The 17,507-nt window shown below is 41.5% G+C and overlaps 1 protein-coding gene across 1 annotated transcript in view; it reads right to left on the bottom strand.

Annotated features, from left to right (window-relative positions):
- Window positions 1-690: 690 nt before the first annotated feature.
- LOC132210884 (testis-expressed protein 2-like) overlaps window positions 691-17,507 on the bottom strand; it is a 33,290-nt gene continuing 16,473 nt past the window's right edge. Inside the window, exons 2-4 of the mRNA XM_059653856.1 lie at window positions 14,187-14,312; window positions 1,716-1,925; window positions 691-1,375 (exon numbers count right to left, since the gene is read on the bottom strand). Of these exons, the coding sequence (XP_059509839.1) occupies window positions 1,243-1,375; window positions 1,716-1,925; window positions 14,187-14,312 (469 nt within the window). The 3' untranslated portion in view covers window positions 691-1,242. The remainder of the gene's footprint in view (window positions 1,376-1,715; window positions 1,926-14,186; window positions 14,313-17,507) is intronic.

Genomic DNA, 17,507 nt, shown 5'->3' with positions numbered 1-17,507 from the left:
GGCATTACTAATGAAAACATTTGACAAGTCCCTAAGAAATTAATTTTCTTTGTTCCCATGATTACCTTCAGTGCCTTGCTTAAGAAGCTATTATTACTGTCTGAGCCTCAGGTAACACACTTTAAAAACATTTTGAGTTAGTTACTGAAAGATGATCCTATTTATGAATAAAAATTGACATACATCTCATGTTCATTTGTTACAACAACATTACAGTTTAGGAAAGAAGTTAGAGTCTATGAATAGATGCAGAAGGGGTTTACCAGAATAGCTGAGTGAAGACACAATTTAGCTACAAAGTTCAGCGATAGTAAGAACTGCAGATGCTGGAGTCAGAGGTAACAAAGTGTACAGCTGGAGGAACACAGCAAGGCCAGGCAGCATCAGAGGAGCAGGAAAGTTGGTGTTTTGGATTGGGATCCTTCTTCAGACCACTTCTTCAAGGTGGGCATCCTTGGAAGAGGCTTTGCAGTGGGCTTATACCTCATGCAGAGATAGCAAGAACTGCAGATGCTGGAGTCAGTGATAATAAAGTGTGGAGCTGCAGGAACACAGCAGATCAGGCAGCAGAGGAGCAGGAAAGTTGACGTTTCGGATCAGGACTTTTCTTCAGACAACTTTAAGGTAGGCAAACATTATAACCCCACTGCAAAGCCTTTTCCAAGGATACCACCTTGAATAAGTTGTCTGAAGAAGGGTCCCATTCCGAAATGTCAACTTTCTGCTTCTCTGATGTTGCCAGGCCTGCTGTGTTTCTCCAATTCCACACTTTATCATCAGCTACAAAGCTGTTCTTCATGGAGTAAAGAGCAATTTGAGGGGAGATTTGATTGATGCGTACACGATAATGAGTGTGTTTGGGTAAAGTAGCCAAAGAAAATCTGTTCCCACAAGTTGACAGGACAGGAACCAAGGGAAATAAATATATTATTTGGGCAAGAGATGCCAAGGGGTGCAGAATATGAGCAAGAACTTTTTGTTTTAAGGAAATGAGTGATAATGACTTGGAAGTTCCTGCCTTCTGAGGTTGGTGGATGGATACTTGAAGGAAATACATTTGCAGGCTACAGAGATAAGAACAGGGGATTGAGACCAACTGACTGGCTCTGAAGGGCTGGCATGGACTCAGTGAAACAAATAGCTTCATTCGCTGTCATTTTTAATTCCATAACTGGGGAGAATACAGGATAGAAAATGAATGGTCAGAAACATGGATTGACAGCAAAATTCAGATAAGCTCAATTAGTTTCTTACCTGGAACTCCTGTTCCAGTTTCTTTTCAATCCAGTCAGTTACATGTGCAATAGTGACTTCACGCTCGCCCAATTTGGGACGAGCTTTTAACTCTAAGTGTGGTGGCGTACGGAAACCATACCTTGAACAAGAATGATAGATCACATTAGTCAACTTAAAAGGCTTTTAAGCAAAATAACAAATGCGCTAATGCTTCAAGGAGAAACTTAAAAGTCCAGAGAAGAACAAAAAGCAATGGGACACAACCATACAACTGAGAAATTTAAAACTTCCGGTGTTACCAGGTGCTAACCACCAGCCTTTGTTTTATTACCAATTTAGGTATCCTATCACTTTAAAATTGAATAAAATACATTACTCCTGAGTTAATGTAATACTAGATGGCTGCTCATAAAATTGCTGTTAATACTTCACAGAACCAGGGGGCAATTCCAGTGAAATTTGTAACTGCTTGCCCTTACCATATTCTGTCAGTAGGTGGTGGTGGAATGTTCACAGCCAATGTTCCTTTGCACTCCTGAACCTCTACTGTTAACAGTAATGGTGTATTTGAAACCTCTTCAATTTTCTTCTTAATAAATTCTGTTTCTGTGGCTTTCTGGAAATACTTTGACTTTGTAATTTTATCCACAAGTCTCATTATCTTGCTTGGTCGATGTCCTCCCATATATCTGCACATGTGGGAAATAGTTAATATTTGTCACTGAATATTCTAAATATTTACATTTTGTTTAATTCCACAGTATCAGACATTTCTGGGCAAATGGTTTCCCCATGCATTGAATATTCATATCAACTTCAAAATATTTTTGAAATTCATTCTCCATCAGGATTACAGATACTGCTGGCTTGTAGAGTATAAAAAGCAAAGTACACCAAGGGTTGGGATTGTGTTTCTTGCAAAATGTTGATGCTCATGCACTCTTAAATCATGAATAACCTCAAGATGTACACTGATACATCCTTAATGGCTGTTGTAAAGCTATCAAAATAGAATTAAATCTATATCTTGCATTTCCATCACAAATAAATGCAAAATGTGTTGATTGTGTGGAGTGAAAATGGAAAACAACCCTGGCAGTGTGATTTTTGAAAGCAGATAATTATATAGTAATTGTTTAATTGATAATTACAGACATCTTTATTGAGAGGAAAAATGGTGCTATGATCCACGGTGGAATGAATCATATTACAGGAAAGAACATAACTTGAACATTTTAGAGTCCTAGAGTCCCTACAGTGTGGAAACAAGCCATTTGGCCCAACAAGTCCCTCTGAAGAGCATCCCATCCAGACCCATCTCCTACCCCTGCATTTCCCAGTCTAACCCACCTAACCGAAACATCCCTGGTCACTATAAGCAATCCACCTACCCTGCATATCTTTGGACTGTGGGAGGAAACCCACACAGACATTGGGAGAATGTGCAAACTCCACATAGACGGTGGAATCGAACCTGGGTCCCTGGTGCTGTGAGGCAGCAGTGCTAATCACTAAGCCACCATGTTGCCCATACAGCACCAAAACAGATTCTTCAGTGCATCTTGCCCATGCCACCAAGTAGTCCTAAATTAATATAGTAGCATTTGCCAGCATTTGGACCATATCCTTCTGAGCCCCTCCTATTTATGTACACGCCCAGATGCCTTTTAGTACAGAGTTGAGACATCTTTTTGCAGCTGTACAAGACCATATTTGCAATACTGCATGCAGTTCTCATTATCTACTATAGGAAAGATATTATTAAACCAGAAAAAGTGAAGAAAAGATTTACTAAGATGCTACCTAGACTGGATGCTTTGAGTTCTAAGGAGAGGCCGGATAGGCTGGGATTTTTTCTTTCCTTGGAGTACAAGAGACGGAGCGGTGACTTTAATAGAATCTTCAAAATCATGAGAGGCATAGATAAGTTGGATATGCCAACAGCTAATTCCCATGGTAGGGGAGTCTAAAACTAGTGGCCATTGGTTTAAGATGAGAGGGTAAAGATAAAAAAGGGTCCGGGGAGCAGTTTTTTCATCCAGATGGTGGTGAGTGGAATGGGCTGCCAGAGGACAATATTGTCATTTAAGAAACATATGGACAGATACATTGAAGGGATGAAGGAATATGGACCAAATGCAGGCAAGTGGCACTAAATTACTTGTGAAAACTGGGCAGTGTGTTGAGCCAAGACCTGTCTGCATGCCATAAAACTCTGCCTCTCTAAATATTGTAATTGTACCAGCCTAGTTTGGGATTTGCCTGCCCTGGGAAAAAGATCTTGGCCATTCAACCTATCCATGCCCCTCTTGATTTTATAAATTGCAAAAATTCACCTCTCAGCCTCTGACAGTCCAGAGAAAATAGCCCCACTCTATTTAGCCTCTCACTACAGCACAAATCCTTCAATCTTGGCAGCATCCTTGTAAATCTCTTCTGCACCCTTTCAAGTTTAACAACATCTGGGAGACCAGATTTGAATACAGTATTCCAAAAGTGGCCGAATCAATGTCCTGCATTGCTGCATAATGACCTCCTAACTGCTTTACTCAATGCACTGACCAATACAGTCTTAAACAATGAGGCAACATTGGTTAATCACCAGTCCTCTGGAAACTAACCCGTGGCCAAAGAGGATACAATGATGTCTGTCAATGGTCCAGCAATTTGTTCCCTTGCCTCCCTCAATATTCTGGGACAGATACCATCAGGATCCAGGGACTTACCTACCTTAATACTTTTTAAAGACATACAAAACCTCTTCCTTTTTAATAACAACTTGGCTTAGAAATTTGGCACTCCATTCCCTAAGATCATTCTCCACCAATGCGTCCTCTTTGGCGAATACTAACACAAAGTATTCATTCAGGACCTTACCTATCTCTTCTAGTTCCACATAGAGATTCCCTCCCTTGTCCTTAAGTCGGCAAACTCCTTCCCCAGCTACTCTCTTGCTTTTTATGTATGTATTAAAAAGCCTTGGGACTCTCCTTAATCCTGTTAGCTAAGACTTTTTATGATCCCCTTTAGCCTTTCTAATTTGTTGTTTAAGTTCTATCTTACTTTCCTTATATACTTCAAGGGCTTGTCAGTGCCCACCTCCGAGGCATTACATATGCTTCCTTTTCCTTTTTGAGCAAAACCATAACGTCCCAGGTCATCCAAGGTTCTGTAATTTACTGCACCTATCTGTCATTCTAACAGAAACATGCCACTCCTGAACTCTTAACAATTGCTGTCTGAAATACTTCCACATGTCCTATGTGGATCTGACTGATTTATATATTGTCACGTGTACCAAAATACAGTGAAAAAACTTTGTTTATGAGGGGAACATGCAGGTCACAGCAAGCAAAGGATGTACAGATCAAAAAGACCTAGAGGCATACAGGTTACATTGCAGATTACATTATTTCAAGCTACAGAACATTCATCAGTCTAATAACAGCCAGAAAGGAGCTGTTCCTGAATGTGCCTGTGCATGGGTTCAGGATTCTGCATCTTCTGCTTGACAGAAGTGGTAGGAAGAGGTCATTACCAGGGTGCGATGGGTCTTTGATGATGTTGGCTCCCTTTCCGCAGCAGCAAGCTGTATAAATGGAGTCACTGGATGGAAGGTTGGCTTCTGAGATGGTCTGGGCCATGCACACCACCTTCTAGAGTTTTTTTTATGGTCCTTGTCAGAGTAGTTGCCAACCGGGCCATTATGCACCCGGACGTATGTTTTCAATGGTGCATCTGTAGAAATTGGTGAGGGACCTTATGGACATGCTGATTTCCTAACTTGCCCCTCCAGTGATTGAAAATGCCCCCCAATGCATCTCTTGCGTTTCTCATACATCTGCCCTAACATCAATACCCCCCCCAACAAAAAGACAGAATCCCCCTAGTCCTCACATATCACCCCACCAAACTCCGCACCCAATGTACCATTCTCCGCCACTTCAGCCACCTACAATCCGACACCACAACCAAAGATATATTTCCCTCCCCACCTTTATCTGTCTTTCGTACTCTGTCTCTGCAACTCTCTCATCTGCTCCACACTAATCCCATTACTCCCGGCACCTTTCCCTACAACTACAGGAAGTGCTGCACCTCCCCCCTCACATCCATTCAAGGCAAAAAACAAACCTTTGACATCAGACATGAGTTCACCTGCACACCCGCCAACTCGGTCAACTGCATCCGCCGTACCTGATGTGGCCTCCTTTACATCAGTGAGACCAAGCAGAGACTTGGAGAACATTTTGTACAGCATCTGCACTCTGTATGCGACAAACACCACCTCCTAGTCACAAAATATTTTAACTCCCCATCCCACTTCCTGGGTGACATGTCCATCCTGGGCCTCCTCCAGTGTCACAATGACGCCACCTGCAAACTGGAGGAACAGCACTTCGCTTTCTGTCTCGAGAGATTACAGCCCAATGGCCTAAAAGTAAATTTTACCAGTTTCCAAATCTTCTCACCCCCGACCAAGCTTCCCTCTCATCCCCGCATCCCTGACCTGACACAACCTGTCCATCTTCTCTCCGACCTATCCACTCCATCCATCTCACTGACCAATCCCCACCAGTGACTACATGCACCCACCTACCTTCCACAGCCCCACCCCTCCTCTCTCTATTTCTGAGCTCCCTTTCCTTCTGCCCAACCCCCACCTTTCTGAAGAAGGATCCTGACCCAAAACTTCAGCTTTCCTGTTCCTCTGGTGTTTCTTGTCCTGCTGCATTCCTCCAGGTCCACATTTTGGTACCTTTTCAGCCAGGTGTTTGGCACTGGTAATAATCCTGAGATAACTACCTTTGAGGTCTTACATTTCAACTTTCTTCCAAGTACTTCATGTGTACCAATGACAACTGCCTGTTCACCCTCCCCGTTCAGAATGTCCAGCAGACACTCGGAGACATCCAGAACTCAGCACCAGGCAGGCAACACACCATCCTGGACTCTCGTTTGCAGCCACAGAAACACCTATCTATTCTCCTTACGATTGAATCCCCTACAACTGTAGAATTTACATGCCTATTTCTCCCTCTCCAGCAAAGCCAACCATGGTGCCATGAATTGGGCTGCTGCTGTTATCCCCTGAGAGGCCATTCCTCTCAAAAGTATCCAAAATGGTATATCTGTTTTGCAGGAAAATAGCCACAGGAGATTCCTGCACCGTCTGGTGGTCACCCATTCCTTTCCTGCTTATGGGGTCTGTGTCTACAATGTGATCACCTTTCTATATGTGCATTCCGCAATACTCTCAGCCTCACCAAATCTCCAGTGTCCCAAGAGGCCGCTCCTAATCCGAAACTCTGGTTTCGAGGAGCAGCAGCTGGAGCTACTTCTTGCATACATGTAGGTCCTGGGCTCTGGAAACGTACCTGGCTTTCCACATCGAGCAAGAGGAGCAAATTACGATTTGGAGCTCTCCTGCCATGTCCTACCCCCTTACCTTAATTAATCCTTACAATGTCAAATACTTTCAATACTGAATTTAAGCTTCTGATGCTCTCTGCTCCGATAACAATTTCTCAAAATGTACCTGCTAATCACCAACAGTTTCTAGAAGCTGTTTGGGCTCATGCTCCTTTACCTGCTGGAACTCTCACTGCTGACCTTCATCTCACGATGTTCTTGGTTATCGGAGGAAGGAGAGTTGAAAACACTACGGCTAAACGTTCTTTACCAGCAGGTTTTTCCATGATACCTTTAATAACCAGAGCAACTGCGAAGTCTGCTGTCTGAATGTAAAGTGATGTCTCAGCACCCTCCAACTGGATGGTCTTCCTCCTGCTTATCACCAGGAATGGTCTTCCACTATATTCTTCACAATTCTGCTGACTTCGAAATCCACTCCCAAAATGCAAATCAGAAATCCAGGAAATAACACACCTGTGAGCCTTATAACAGTATTAGGGAAATTATTGGAGAAGATTCTCAGGGATAGGATCTACATGGACTTATTAGCAATAGACAACATGGTTTTGTGTGGGGGAGGTCATGAACATGCAACTAGCAGAGTTGACAAGGGGGAGCCAGTCGACTTTTTGGACTTTCAGAAAGAGTTTGACAAAATCCCAAGGAAGAGATTACTGTGAGGGATTAAACCACATGGGATTGTGGGAAGTATAATGAAATGGACAGAAAACTGGTTGGCAGAGAGGAAACAAAGAGTTGGAATTAATGGGTCCTTTTCAAATTGGCAGGCAGTAACTGGTGGGGTGCCACAGGAATCGGTGCTGGGACCCCAGCTATTCGCAAAATATTAATGATTTCATTGAGGGAACAAAATGTAACATCTAAAAGTTTGCAGATGATACCAAGTTGGGTGGAAGGGTGAATTGTGATGCGGATAGAGAGATCCTTCATCATGATCTGAACAGATTAGGTGAGGGGGAAAATCAATGGCAGATGTAGTATCATTTGGATAAATGTGAAGTTATTCACTCCTGAAGCAAAAACAAGGCAGCAGATTATTACCTGAATGATGATAAATTGGGAGAAGGGAGTATGCAGCAGGACCTGGGTGTCCTTGTGCACCAGTTACCGAAGGTAAGCATGCAGGTGCAACAGGTGGTAAAGAAGGCAAATGGTATGTTTGCCTTCTTTGACAGAGGTTTTGAGTACAGGAGCAGGGATGTGTTGCTGCAGTTATACAAAGCCTTGTTGAGGCCACACCTCCAATGTTATGTATAGCTTTGATCTCCTTTTCTGAGGAAGGATGCTCTTGCCCTCGAGGAAGTGGAGCGAAGGTTTACCAGGCTGATTCTGGGGTTGGTGGGACTGACGCATGAGAAGGGATTGACTAGGTTAGAATTGTTTTCTTTGGAGTTCAGACGAATGAGGGAGGATCTCATAGACACTTATAAAATTCTAACAGGACGAGACAGGGAAGAAGTTCCTGATAGTGGGTGTGTCCAGAAACAGGGGTCACAGTCTGAGAATTCGAGGTAGACCATTTAGGAAGGAGATGAAGAGATATTTCTTCAACCAAAACTTTGTGTGAAGCTAGAAGGTGATTGCTGAGCCTTTTGCTGAGATATTGGGAAGTGTTGTCGAACAAAGAGTCCTTGGGGTGCATGTTCATTGTTCCTTGATGGTGCAGTCACAGGAAGAATGGTGATCCTATGGAATTCATTATCACTGGAAGTAGTTGAAGCCAAAACATTAAATGTATTCAAGTGGCTAGAGATAGCACTTGGGGCTAATGGGATCAAAGATTATGGAGAGAAAACAGGATTACGCAATTGAGTTGGATGATCAGCCATGATCACGATGAATGGCAGAGCAGATTTAAAAGGCTGAATGACGTCCTCCTGCTCCTGTGCACCTCACTAACTTGATTGACTTTTTTTTAAGTGTCGAAGATGATTGATGAGGGAAAAGCGGTTAATGTTGTTTATATGGACTTCGGTAAAGCCTTCAACAGGATTCATCATGGCAATTTGGTTCAAAAGGTGAAGTCACATGCTATCAGGGGTGAGCCGGCAAGATGGATACAGAACTGGCTTAGTCATTGGTGACATTGGAACGATGCTTCTCGGAGTGGAGCATTGTGACTAGTGGTGTTTCACAGAGATCAGCGCTGGGACCTCTGTTGTTCGTGGTCTACATAAATGATTTGGAGGAAAATGTAGCTGGTCTAATTAGTAAGTCTGCAGATGATACAAAGATTGGGGAGTTGTGGATAGTGAGGAAGATTGTCAGCGAATACAGTAGGATACAGAACAGTTGGCGGCATAGACAGAAAAATGGCAGATGGTGTTTAATCTGGACAAATGTGAGGAGATGCATTTTGGAAGATCAAGTACAGGTGGAAATTATGTAGGGAATGGCAGAACCCTTAGGAGTATTGATATGAAAATGGATCCGAGTGTGTGCAAGTCCAAAGATCACTGAAAGTGGCAGCGCAGGTAGATAAGGCAGTAAGAAAGGCCTGTGGCATGTTTGCCTCCATTGGAAGGGGCATTGACTATAAGGATAGACAAGTTATGCTGCAGCTTTATAGAACTTTATTTAGGCCACACTTGGAATATTGTGTACACCACGCTACTGGAAAGATGTGGATGCTTTAAGAGGGTACAGAAAAGGTTTACCAGGATATTGCCTAGTGTGGGAGATTTTAGCAATAGATTGGACAGATAGGGTTTGTTTGCATTGGAACGCAGGAGATTGAGGGGGTGACCTGATAGAAGTTTCTAAGATTGTGAATGGCATGGAAAGGATGGAAAGTACAAGTCTTTTTCCGAGGGTAGAGGGTTCAATTACTAGGGGACACAGGCACAAGGTGCAGGGTAACAAGTTTAAAAGAGATGGGACAGGCAAGTTTTTCCACATAGAGGGTGGAAAGTGCATGGAACCTCACTGCCAGAGGTGGTGGTGGAAGCAGACACAATCGCAGGATTCAAGAAACACCTGGACAAATGCATGAACAGGAAGGGAATAAAGGGATATGGTTCCTGTGAGTGAAATCAAGGTTTCGAATGAAAAGGTGAAATGTATTGTTCTTTGTTTGAAAGGCAAATGTACCAAATGCCTTCTTCATTACCCTGTCGACCTGTGACTGCACCATCAAGGAACAATGAACATGCACCCCAAGGACTCTTTGTTCGACAACACTTCCCAATATCTCAGCAAAAGGCTCAGCAATCACCTTCTAGCTTCACACAAAGTTTCAGGATACACCTGATCAGGTCCTGGGGATTAAACCACATAAAGTTAGATAAGACATCCAGCACAACCTCTTCTGTAATATGGACACATTTCAAGCTGTCACTATTTTTTACTCTATGCTGTCTAGCTTCCATGTCCTTCTCCACATTAAATACTGATGTGAAATGTTTAGTATTTCACCCATCTCCTGCAGTTCCACACAGACAGCCTTGTTGATCTTTACGGGGCCCTACTGTCTCCCCAGTTACTCTTTTGCCCTAAATGTATTTGTAGAATCTCTTTACTCCTGTTTGCCAAAGCTATTTCATGTCTCCCTTTCTGCCCTCCTGCTTTCCGTCAAGTATAAAAACCGAAAGAATTGCAGATGCTGTAAATCAGGAACTAAAACATTACTAAATGCAGATCTGGCAGTATCTGTAAAGAAACAAAATCAGAGTTAATGTTTCAGGTCTGGTGACCCTTCCTCAGAATGCTGGATGTTCTGAGGAAGGGGCACTGGACCCGAAACATTAACTGATTTTTTTCTTCATAGATACTGCCAGACCCGCTGAGCTTTTCCAGCAACTTCTGTTTTTGTTCCCTCGAGTTTACTCTTATTGTCCTTATACTCCTCGAAGGATTCACTCAAACTCAGTTGTCCATACCCACCATATATCTCCTCCTTTTTCTTGACCACAGCCTCAATTTCTCCAGTTATCTAGCATTCCCTAAACCTACCAGATTTATCCTTCACAATCATAGGAACATACTACTTCTGGACTCCTGTTATGTCATTTTTAAAGACCTCTCACTTTCCAGCTGCCCTTTACCTGCAAATAGCCTCTTCCAATCAACTTTTGGAAGTTCTTACCAAATGTCATCAAAACTGGCCTTACTCCAAGTTAAAACTTTAACTTTTAGATCAGGCCTATCCTTTTCCATAACTATTTTAATTCTGAAAGAATAATGATCACTAGCTCAAAGTATTCTCCCATTGACATCCCATTCACTTGCCCTGCCTTATTTCCGAAGATGTCAAATTTTGCTCCTTCTCTAATAGGTTTATCCCAATAGTGAATGAGAAAATATTCTTCTACACACTTAAATTAGTGAACATCTTATTCAGAATTTGTCTACAATTTTTGGGATAGGCAGACAGAATACACTGCCCTAAAGTTACTTAACATCCAGGATTGCCAAAAAACCTTTCATTTGTAATTTATTGTAAATTCACCAATTCTTTCAGAGCAGGGCAGACCATATGGTATACTAGTAAGCCTAAATCTCTCCCAGCAGGGAGTGCAAACTGCAAGAGAGTGAAAGCCCTGAGCTGAGCTAAGTGTGGGAGGTTAGGCAAATGGGGGAGGGAAGCATTGCTGTGTCTTGTCCCGGCCATTTTTGCTTTGAGGTCAAGGTACTGCTGGTTTGATCTAAGAGTGGGTCTAAATGAATACCAGGATTTTTAAAGAGGGCAAACAGCAACAAGGTAATGGCAAAGTGAGACCTTTTTTGTCCCTAAGTCTGCTTGTTGTTAAAGGGGCAGAGATGGCAGTCAGTAGAGTGGTATACTCCTTCAATCAGATGCGGGAGATCTAGGAGCAGTCAAATGTCCCTGGCAACTTTGTCTGCATGAAGCGTGTCTGGCTACGGGTCCTCTGAGACCACATAGATCAGTTGGAAGCAGTGAGGAACATACAGGAGGCAGAGCATCTGATAGATACTAGCTTCAGGGAGCATGTGATAGATACTAGCTTCAGGGAACATGTGATAGATACTAGCTTCAGGGAGCTGATCACAGTGCAGGCTCAGTCAACTTGATGGATGACTGCCAGGAGAGGTAGGAGTGTGTCCTTACCCCTCTCCAAAAGTTTTATTGTGTTGGATATGTTGAGAGTACTTAGCCTCTCTGGGGAAAATAGCAGCAGCAGCTAGTCTTTGGCAGCACAACTGGCTCTGCTGTAAAGCAAGGCACGGCAAAGTCCAAGTGAGCAATTGCGATAGTGGAGTCTCTAGTCGGAAGCACAGACAGACATTTCTGTGACCACGAGCAAGACTCCAGGATGGTGTGTTGCCTCCCTTGTGCCAGGATCAAGGATGTGATGGAGCAGTTGCAGAAAATTCTCAGAAGGGAGCATGAGCAACCCTAGGTCGTTGTACACATTGGTACCAACGACACAGGTAGAAAAAGGGATAAGGTCCAGTACAATGAACATAAGGAATTAGGCTGATGGTTAAAAAGCAGAACCTCAAAAGGTAGTAATCTCTGGATTATGCCTGGTGTCACATGCTAGTGAGAATAGGCATAGAAGGATAGGGCAGATGAATGGAGCAGGTGCAGGGCAGGGATTCAGATTTTTGGATCATTGGAATCGCTTCTGGGGCACAAGTGACCTATACAAGAGGGACGGGTTGCACCTGAACTGCAGTGGGACCAGTATCCTGGTGGGGAGATTTGCTAGAGCGAGTCGGGAGGGTTTAAACTAATCTGGCAGGGGTATGGGACTCTAAGCAGTAGAGAGACAAGAGAGGAGGTTGAGGCTGGTACAGAAGTTAAAGACAGCAAGTTAAATAGATAAGGCAGGCAAAAGCACATCCAGCAAGGAGGGAAAACTGAAGAATTAAACTGCATTTATTTCAGTACAAGGGGCCTAACATGTTGTAATACAAATGAACTCAGGGCATGGATGGGAACATGGGACTGGGATATCAGAGCTATAACAGAAACATGGCTGACAGAGGGACAGGACAGGCAAGTCAATATTTCAGAGCATAGATGCTATAGGAAGGATAGAGGGGAGGCAAGAGAGGAGTGGGAGTGGCTTTTTTTGGTTGGGGAAAACATTCCAGCAATACTTAGAGAGGATATTCCCGAGGGATTGTCCAATGAACCAAATGGGTGGAACTGACAAATAAGAATGGGGAGATCACTTTGTTGGGGATCTATAGTGCCATCCCATTAACCAGCAGGAAACTGAGGAGCAAATATGTAGGGCAATTACAGATAGCTGTAAGACTAACAGGGATGTCATGTTTTGGGATTTTAACTTTGCCAACATAGACTGGGACTGTCATAGTGTCAAGGGCTTGGATGGGGAGGAATTTAAGTGCGTTAAAGAACACTCTCTCCATCAATATGTAGATGGTTCTACTACAGAAGGGGCAAAAATTCATGTCCTCTTGGGAAATAAGGCAGGGCAAGTGACTAGTCGGAGAGGGGCTAGTGGGGGTGCACTTTGGGACCAGTGATCATACTACTATTAGATTTAAAATAGGTAAGGAAAAAGGACTTGACGTAATCTAACAGTTAAAGTTTTATATTGGGACTTAGCCAATTTTGACGGTATTAGACAGGGATTTTCTTGTTACAACTGTATAAGACTTTGGTAAGGCCACAGTTTGCGTACTCCTTACAATTAGGTCACCCTGATACAGGAAGGATGTTATTAAACTGGTAAGAGTACAAAATAGATTTACAAGCATGTTACTGAGACTAGAAGGCTTGCGTTATAAGGAAAGGGTGAACAGGCTGGGATATTTTTCCCTAGAGCATAGGGGGCTGAAGGTGACCTTATAAAATCATGAGTGACATCCGTAAGGTGAACAGTCAAGGTCTTTTCCTCATAGTAGGCGAATCCAAAACCAGAGGACACACATTTAAGTTGAGAGGGGAAAGATTTAAAAGGGACCCAAGGGGCAACCTTTTCACACAGAGGGTGGTGCATATATGGCATGAGCTGACAGAGGAAGTGGTAGAGGTTGGTACAATTACAACATTTAAAAAGTATCTGGATGTGTATTTGACTACGAAGGGTTTAGACGGATTTGGGCTAAATCCTGGCAAATGAGACAAAGTCAAATTGGGATATCTGGTCGGAGGTGATGAGTTAGATTGATGGGACTGCTGCCGTGCTGTATGACTCTAGATTCTAGATTCTAAAACAGTAAAGCTAATAACGCGATCAGCTGACTTCAGTCCAAAGAAATCCACAAGTATACATTTGTAATACCTGGTTAAGTAGTCACTAAAATTTTCAATAAATTTCACAATACATTTTTATATAAAATTCCACTCTCAATTGAACTATTGTAACAATTTTTAAAAGGCACACTGCCCAGCCAGTCATAATACCCTTCCTTGCTTGCCCAATCACAAATTGGGTAATTATTTTACAATTAGAATCAATTTGGAATCTGACAATTAGAATAAAAATAAGCTTATGTCAGTGATAAAAAAAAGACTATTTTAATGCACATTTCAAAAGTTTCATGCTATTTCTAAATATTTTAATTAACATGCATACCCTTCTGCCACTGCTGCTGGTGCCTTGTCGCCTCCCAGCACATCTTGTGCTTCTTCTTCGTCTGAAGAGCCAGCACTTGAAGACTCCTCATCGCTATCAGCAAGACAATAGGCTTTTGGTCTACTCCTATATCAGGAACATTGCAGAAGAAAGAACAGCTTCAAACAATCATCCTATTCCATATTGTATTTTCATGAAAATTAAGCTCATTCAGAGGAAAGCAAAAATGATAGTATCAAAATATAGGTCAGTAATGTATTTGTTTTTTGCATGCCATAGATTAAATTTCAATTAGATCCCAAAAGCTTTTCCAAAACAGACCAACATCTAGACAGATAAAAATTTGCATTTTTTTTTACTATCCAATTTATCTTGAAAAAAGCAAGCAAATATCGTGCCTTGTAAAGAAATCAATACCTTCCGAAATCATAAGGAATTATTTTGAAAATATTCTACTAGGATGTGCAAGTTATTTTTCCCTTATTGTTTCTCCATTACCATATCCCTTGAGGGTCATGATCCGCATGCAACAAGGAACTAAATCAGTCCATTCCTTATCTGATTGGGTGAGTACACCATTTAGTTCTTCTCAAATAGAATGCTTAAGTAGTAAAAACAATTCCCTTAATTTCTTTCCACTGCATGGTGGATTCTCAGTGTGCAGATGTGATTGCGTCCTCCAAAATGTTCGTACTTCCATGAATTGAATGAATGAGTGCAAATGGTCGATTTGGAAATATTATGACCGCAGTGTTCCAGAATCATGAAGATGTTAAATACAATGTTTGGACAACTGTATTGAAGATTTGCACAGATTTGAGATCATTGATATCAGGAAGTAAAACCCATGACACCAATGAAGTAGACAGATTCAAAGAGCTTCCTAAACCAATCCAATGAAATTTATTTACATTTCTATCCCAATGATATTTAGCCTTGTAATCACTTCCATGATTAAGTTATCTATTCTGTGCAATCCACAAGGAGCAGTTAGTTAATGAATCATGGACACATTTTACAGCTGATATTTACCACCTGCGACGGTATTATTTGTATGCAATAGCTGTGGTTTATCATAAAAGATTGATAACGATTTTTTAAAGTTTATCAAGTATTAATCAGTTGCTGACTATTAGATATAGTCAGTGGTGAAAAACACTACATACTTTCACTGTTGATATGATAAATTTCACAAGTACCTTTAATGGCACTCCACCGAGAAGGGACATTTAAATGTTGCAAGAAAAATAAGATCTATTCCCATAACCGCCCACTTCCTCTACTACACACGAGCTAAAATTGTTAAGTACATCCTGTGGAGAAATTAGGCTACAAACCTCATTCAAGAGTGGGCTATGATGACCTAATTGGAAGTCCAAATCTCTTACAATTGTAGTTATTAAGGTGTTTTGACATTTTAAAATACATAGCTCCAATATATCTCAAGCCATTTTGTGCTCAGTAGCATTTAATTTCTTATTTCAATGAAGATTCATTGCAACAAAGCTGCAACAAAATGAATGTGATCAAGGGAAGGCAATGGCCTAGTGATATTATCACTGGACTGTTAATCCAGTGACGCAGATAATGTCTTGGCAACCAGGTTAGAATTCTGCCCTGACAAGTGGTGGAATTTGAATTAAAAAAAATCTGGAATTAAGAATCTAAATGATGACTGTGAATCCAATGCCAATTGTTGGGGAAAACACATCTGGTTCATTAAAGTCCTTTAGGGAAGGAAACGTCCATCCTTACCTGGTCTGACCCACATGTGACTCTAGACCCACAGCAACGTAGTTGACTCTTAAGTGCCCTCTTGGGCAATTAGGGATAGGCAATAAATGCAGCCTAGCTAGCAACGCCCTCATCATGTTAATCATTAAGAATATCAGCCTACTGCTTAGCTGGTGCAACTTGTAAAGGACAGCGTAATCAGATCGGGTCGGGGGGGGGGGGGGGGATTAAAAATGGTCCGAGGCCAACCTTGGAAGCATGCATGTCGGCAGGTAGCAAATCAGCAGATAAGGATGTGAACGTGTAAAATAAATGGCTGCAATTTTGGATGATTGGAATTTCTGCAGGATGTATAAACAATGAAACTTGTTTATATAGATGATGATGGGATAGTGTAGGGGGACGGGCTTAGATTAGTTCACAGGTCGGCGCAACATCAAGGGCTGAAGGGCCTGTTCTATGCTTTCCAAAATTTGTATTTTTTTAAAATTGAAAGTAGCCTAAATATTTTAAAAATATAAACCAAATGTTAGTCGCAACTTAAGTGGGTAGAGAAAAGGGAAAGAAGAAAAGGTAATGCCAGAAAGAATACGCTATTACTTATCAAACTTTTGCAAATATGCACAAGTTCATTTCTCTAATTTCTTAATTTTCAATCGGCAATCTTTAGGAATGCTATAGCCACGAGACAGCAATTGCAGCTGACGGCAATTAGGGTAATGTATTTTCATAAAAAGTGCAAAAAATGAATTAAACATTTAATAAGTGGCCAAATTAACATGTTTAAATCAGCAGTTGACTACATTGTTGCTAACGGCTGCCTTTATTACTGATCGTAAAACATTTTATATTTATGCTTTCCCAAATTAATATTCGAATATCAGTTACATCTACAGTGCTGGAATTTCAAGTAGTCTGTATCCCTTTTGAGTTCTTAGCATTACACTGTATTTAAGGTTCTCTTGCAAAAGGCAGTGATGGTATAAATACCAAGAAAAACTCCACTGTTCATAAATAGAATAATTCCCTTCACACCAAATGTTTTGTAGCCATCTTCCATTATAAGATGATTCTTTAATAATTAGGCACAAGCCTAACTTTTCAGTATTGTAATTGATTACTGTACTGTCATTGCCACTTTCAAAATTATATTACAAGAAAGTTGATGTATAATATAATTCATATTTCATAGGTTTAATTCAAACTAGGTGAACTTGGGTCACTGATACACTAATCAAATCCAGGTCAAAAAGATAACACCCCAAGAACTATTCATTCCAGGAGGCTGTATTGCTTAGGCAATAATCTGGATAATAGCTTAACTGCAACTCATTTATAACACTAAAATCACGATAATCCCTTAAGAAATGGTGTTAGTATACATGCTAAGGAAAACTGCATGCTCACCGAAATGCAAGACGACAAAGGGGAATGGTCATTATGGATAGAAAAGCTGAGAGAGCAATGTCTCAAAGATCAATCGAGTCACATGCAATCAACATAGCTCAATACAAGTTGCATAAATATACATTTCAGAATTGAGACTGCCATGATAAATACATTGCTATGACAATTCCCCTTTAATAA

This window comes from Stegostoma tigrinum, chromosome 22 (genome assembly GCF_030684315.1).
Source record: "Stegostoma tigrinum isolate sSteTig4 chromosome 22, sSteTig4.hap1, whole genome shotgun sequence".
Classification (NCBI taxonomy): domain Eukaryota; kingdom Metazoa; phylum Chordata; class Chondrichthyes; order Orectolobiformes; family Stegostomatidae; genus Stegostoma; species Stegostoma tigrinum.
This window is presented reverse-complemented; position numbering and strand designations above follow the sequence as displayed.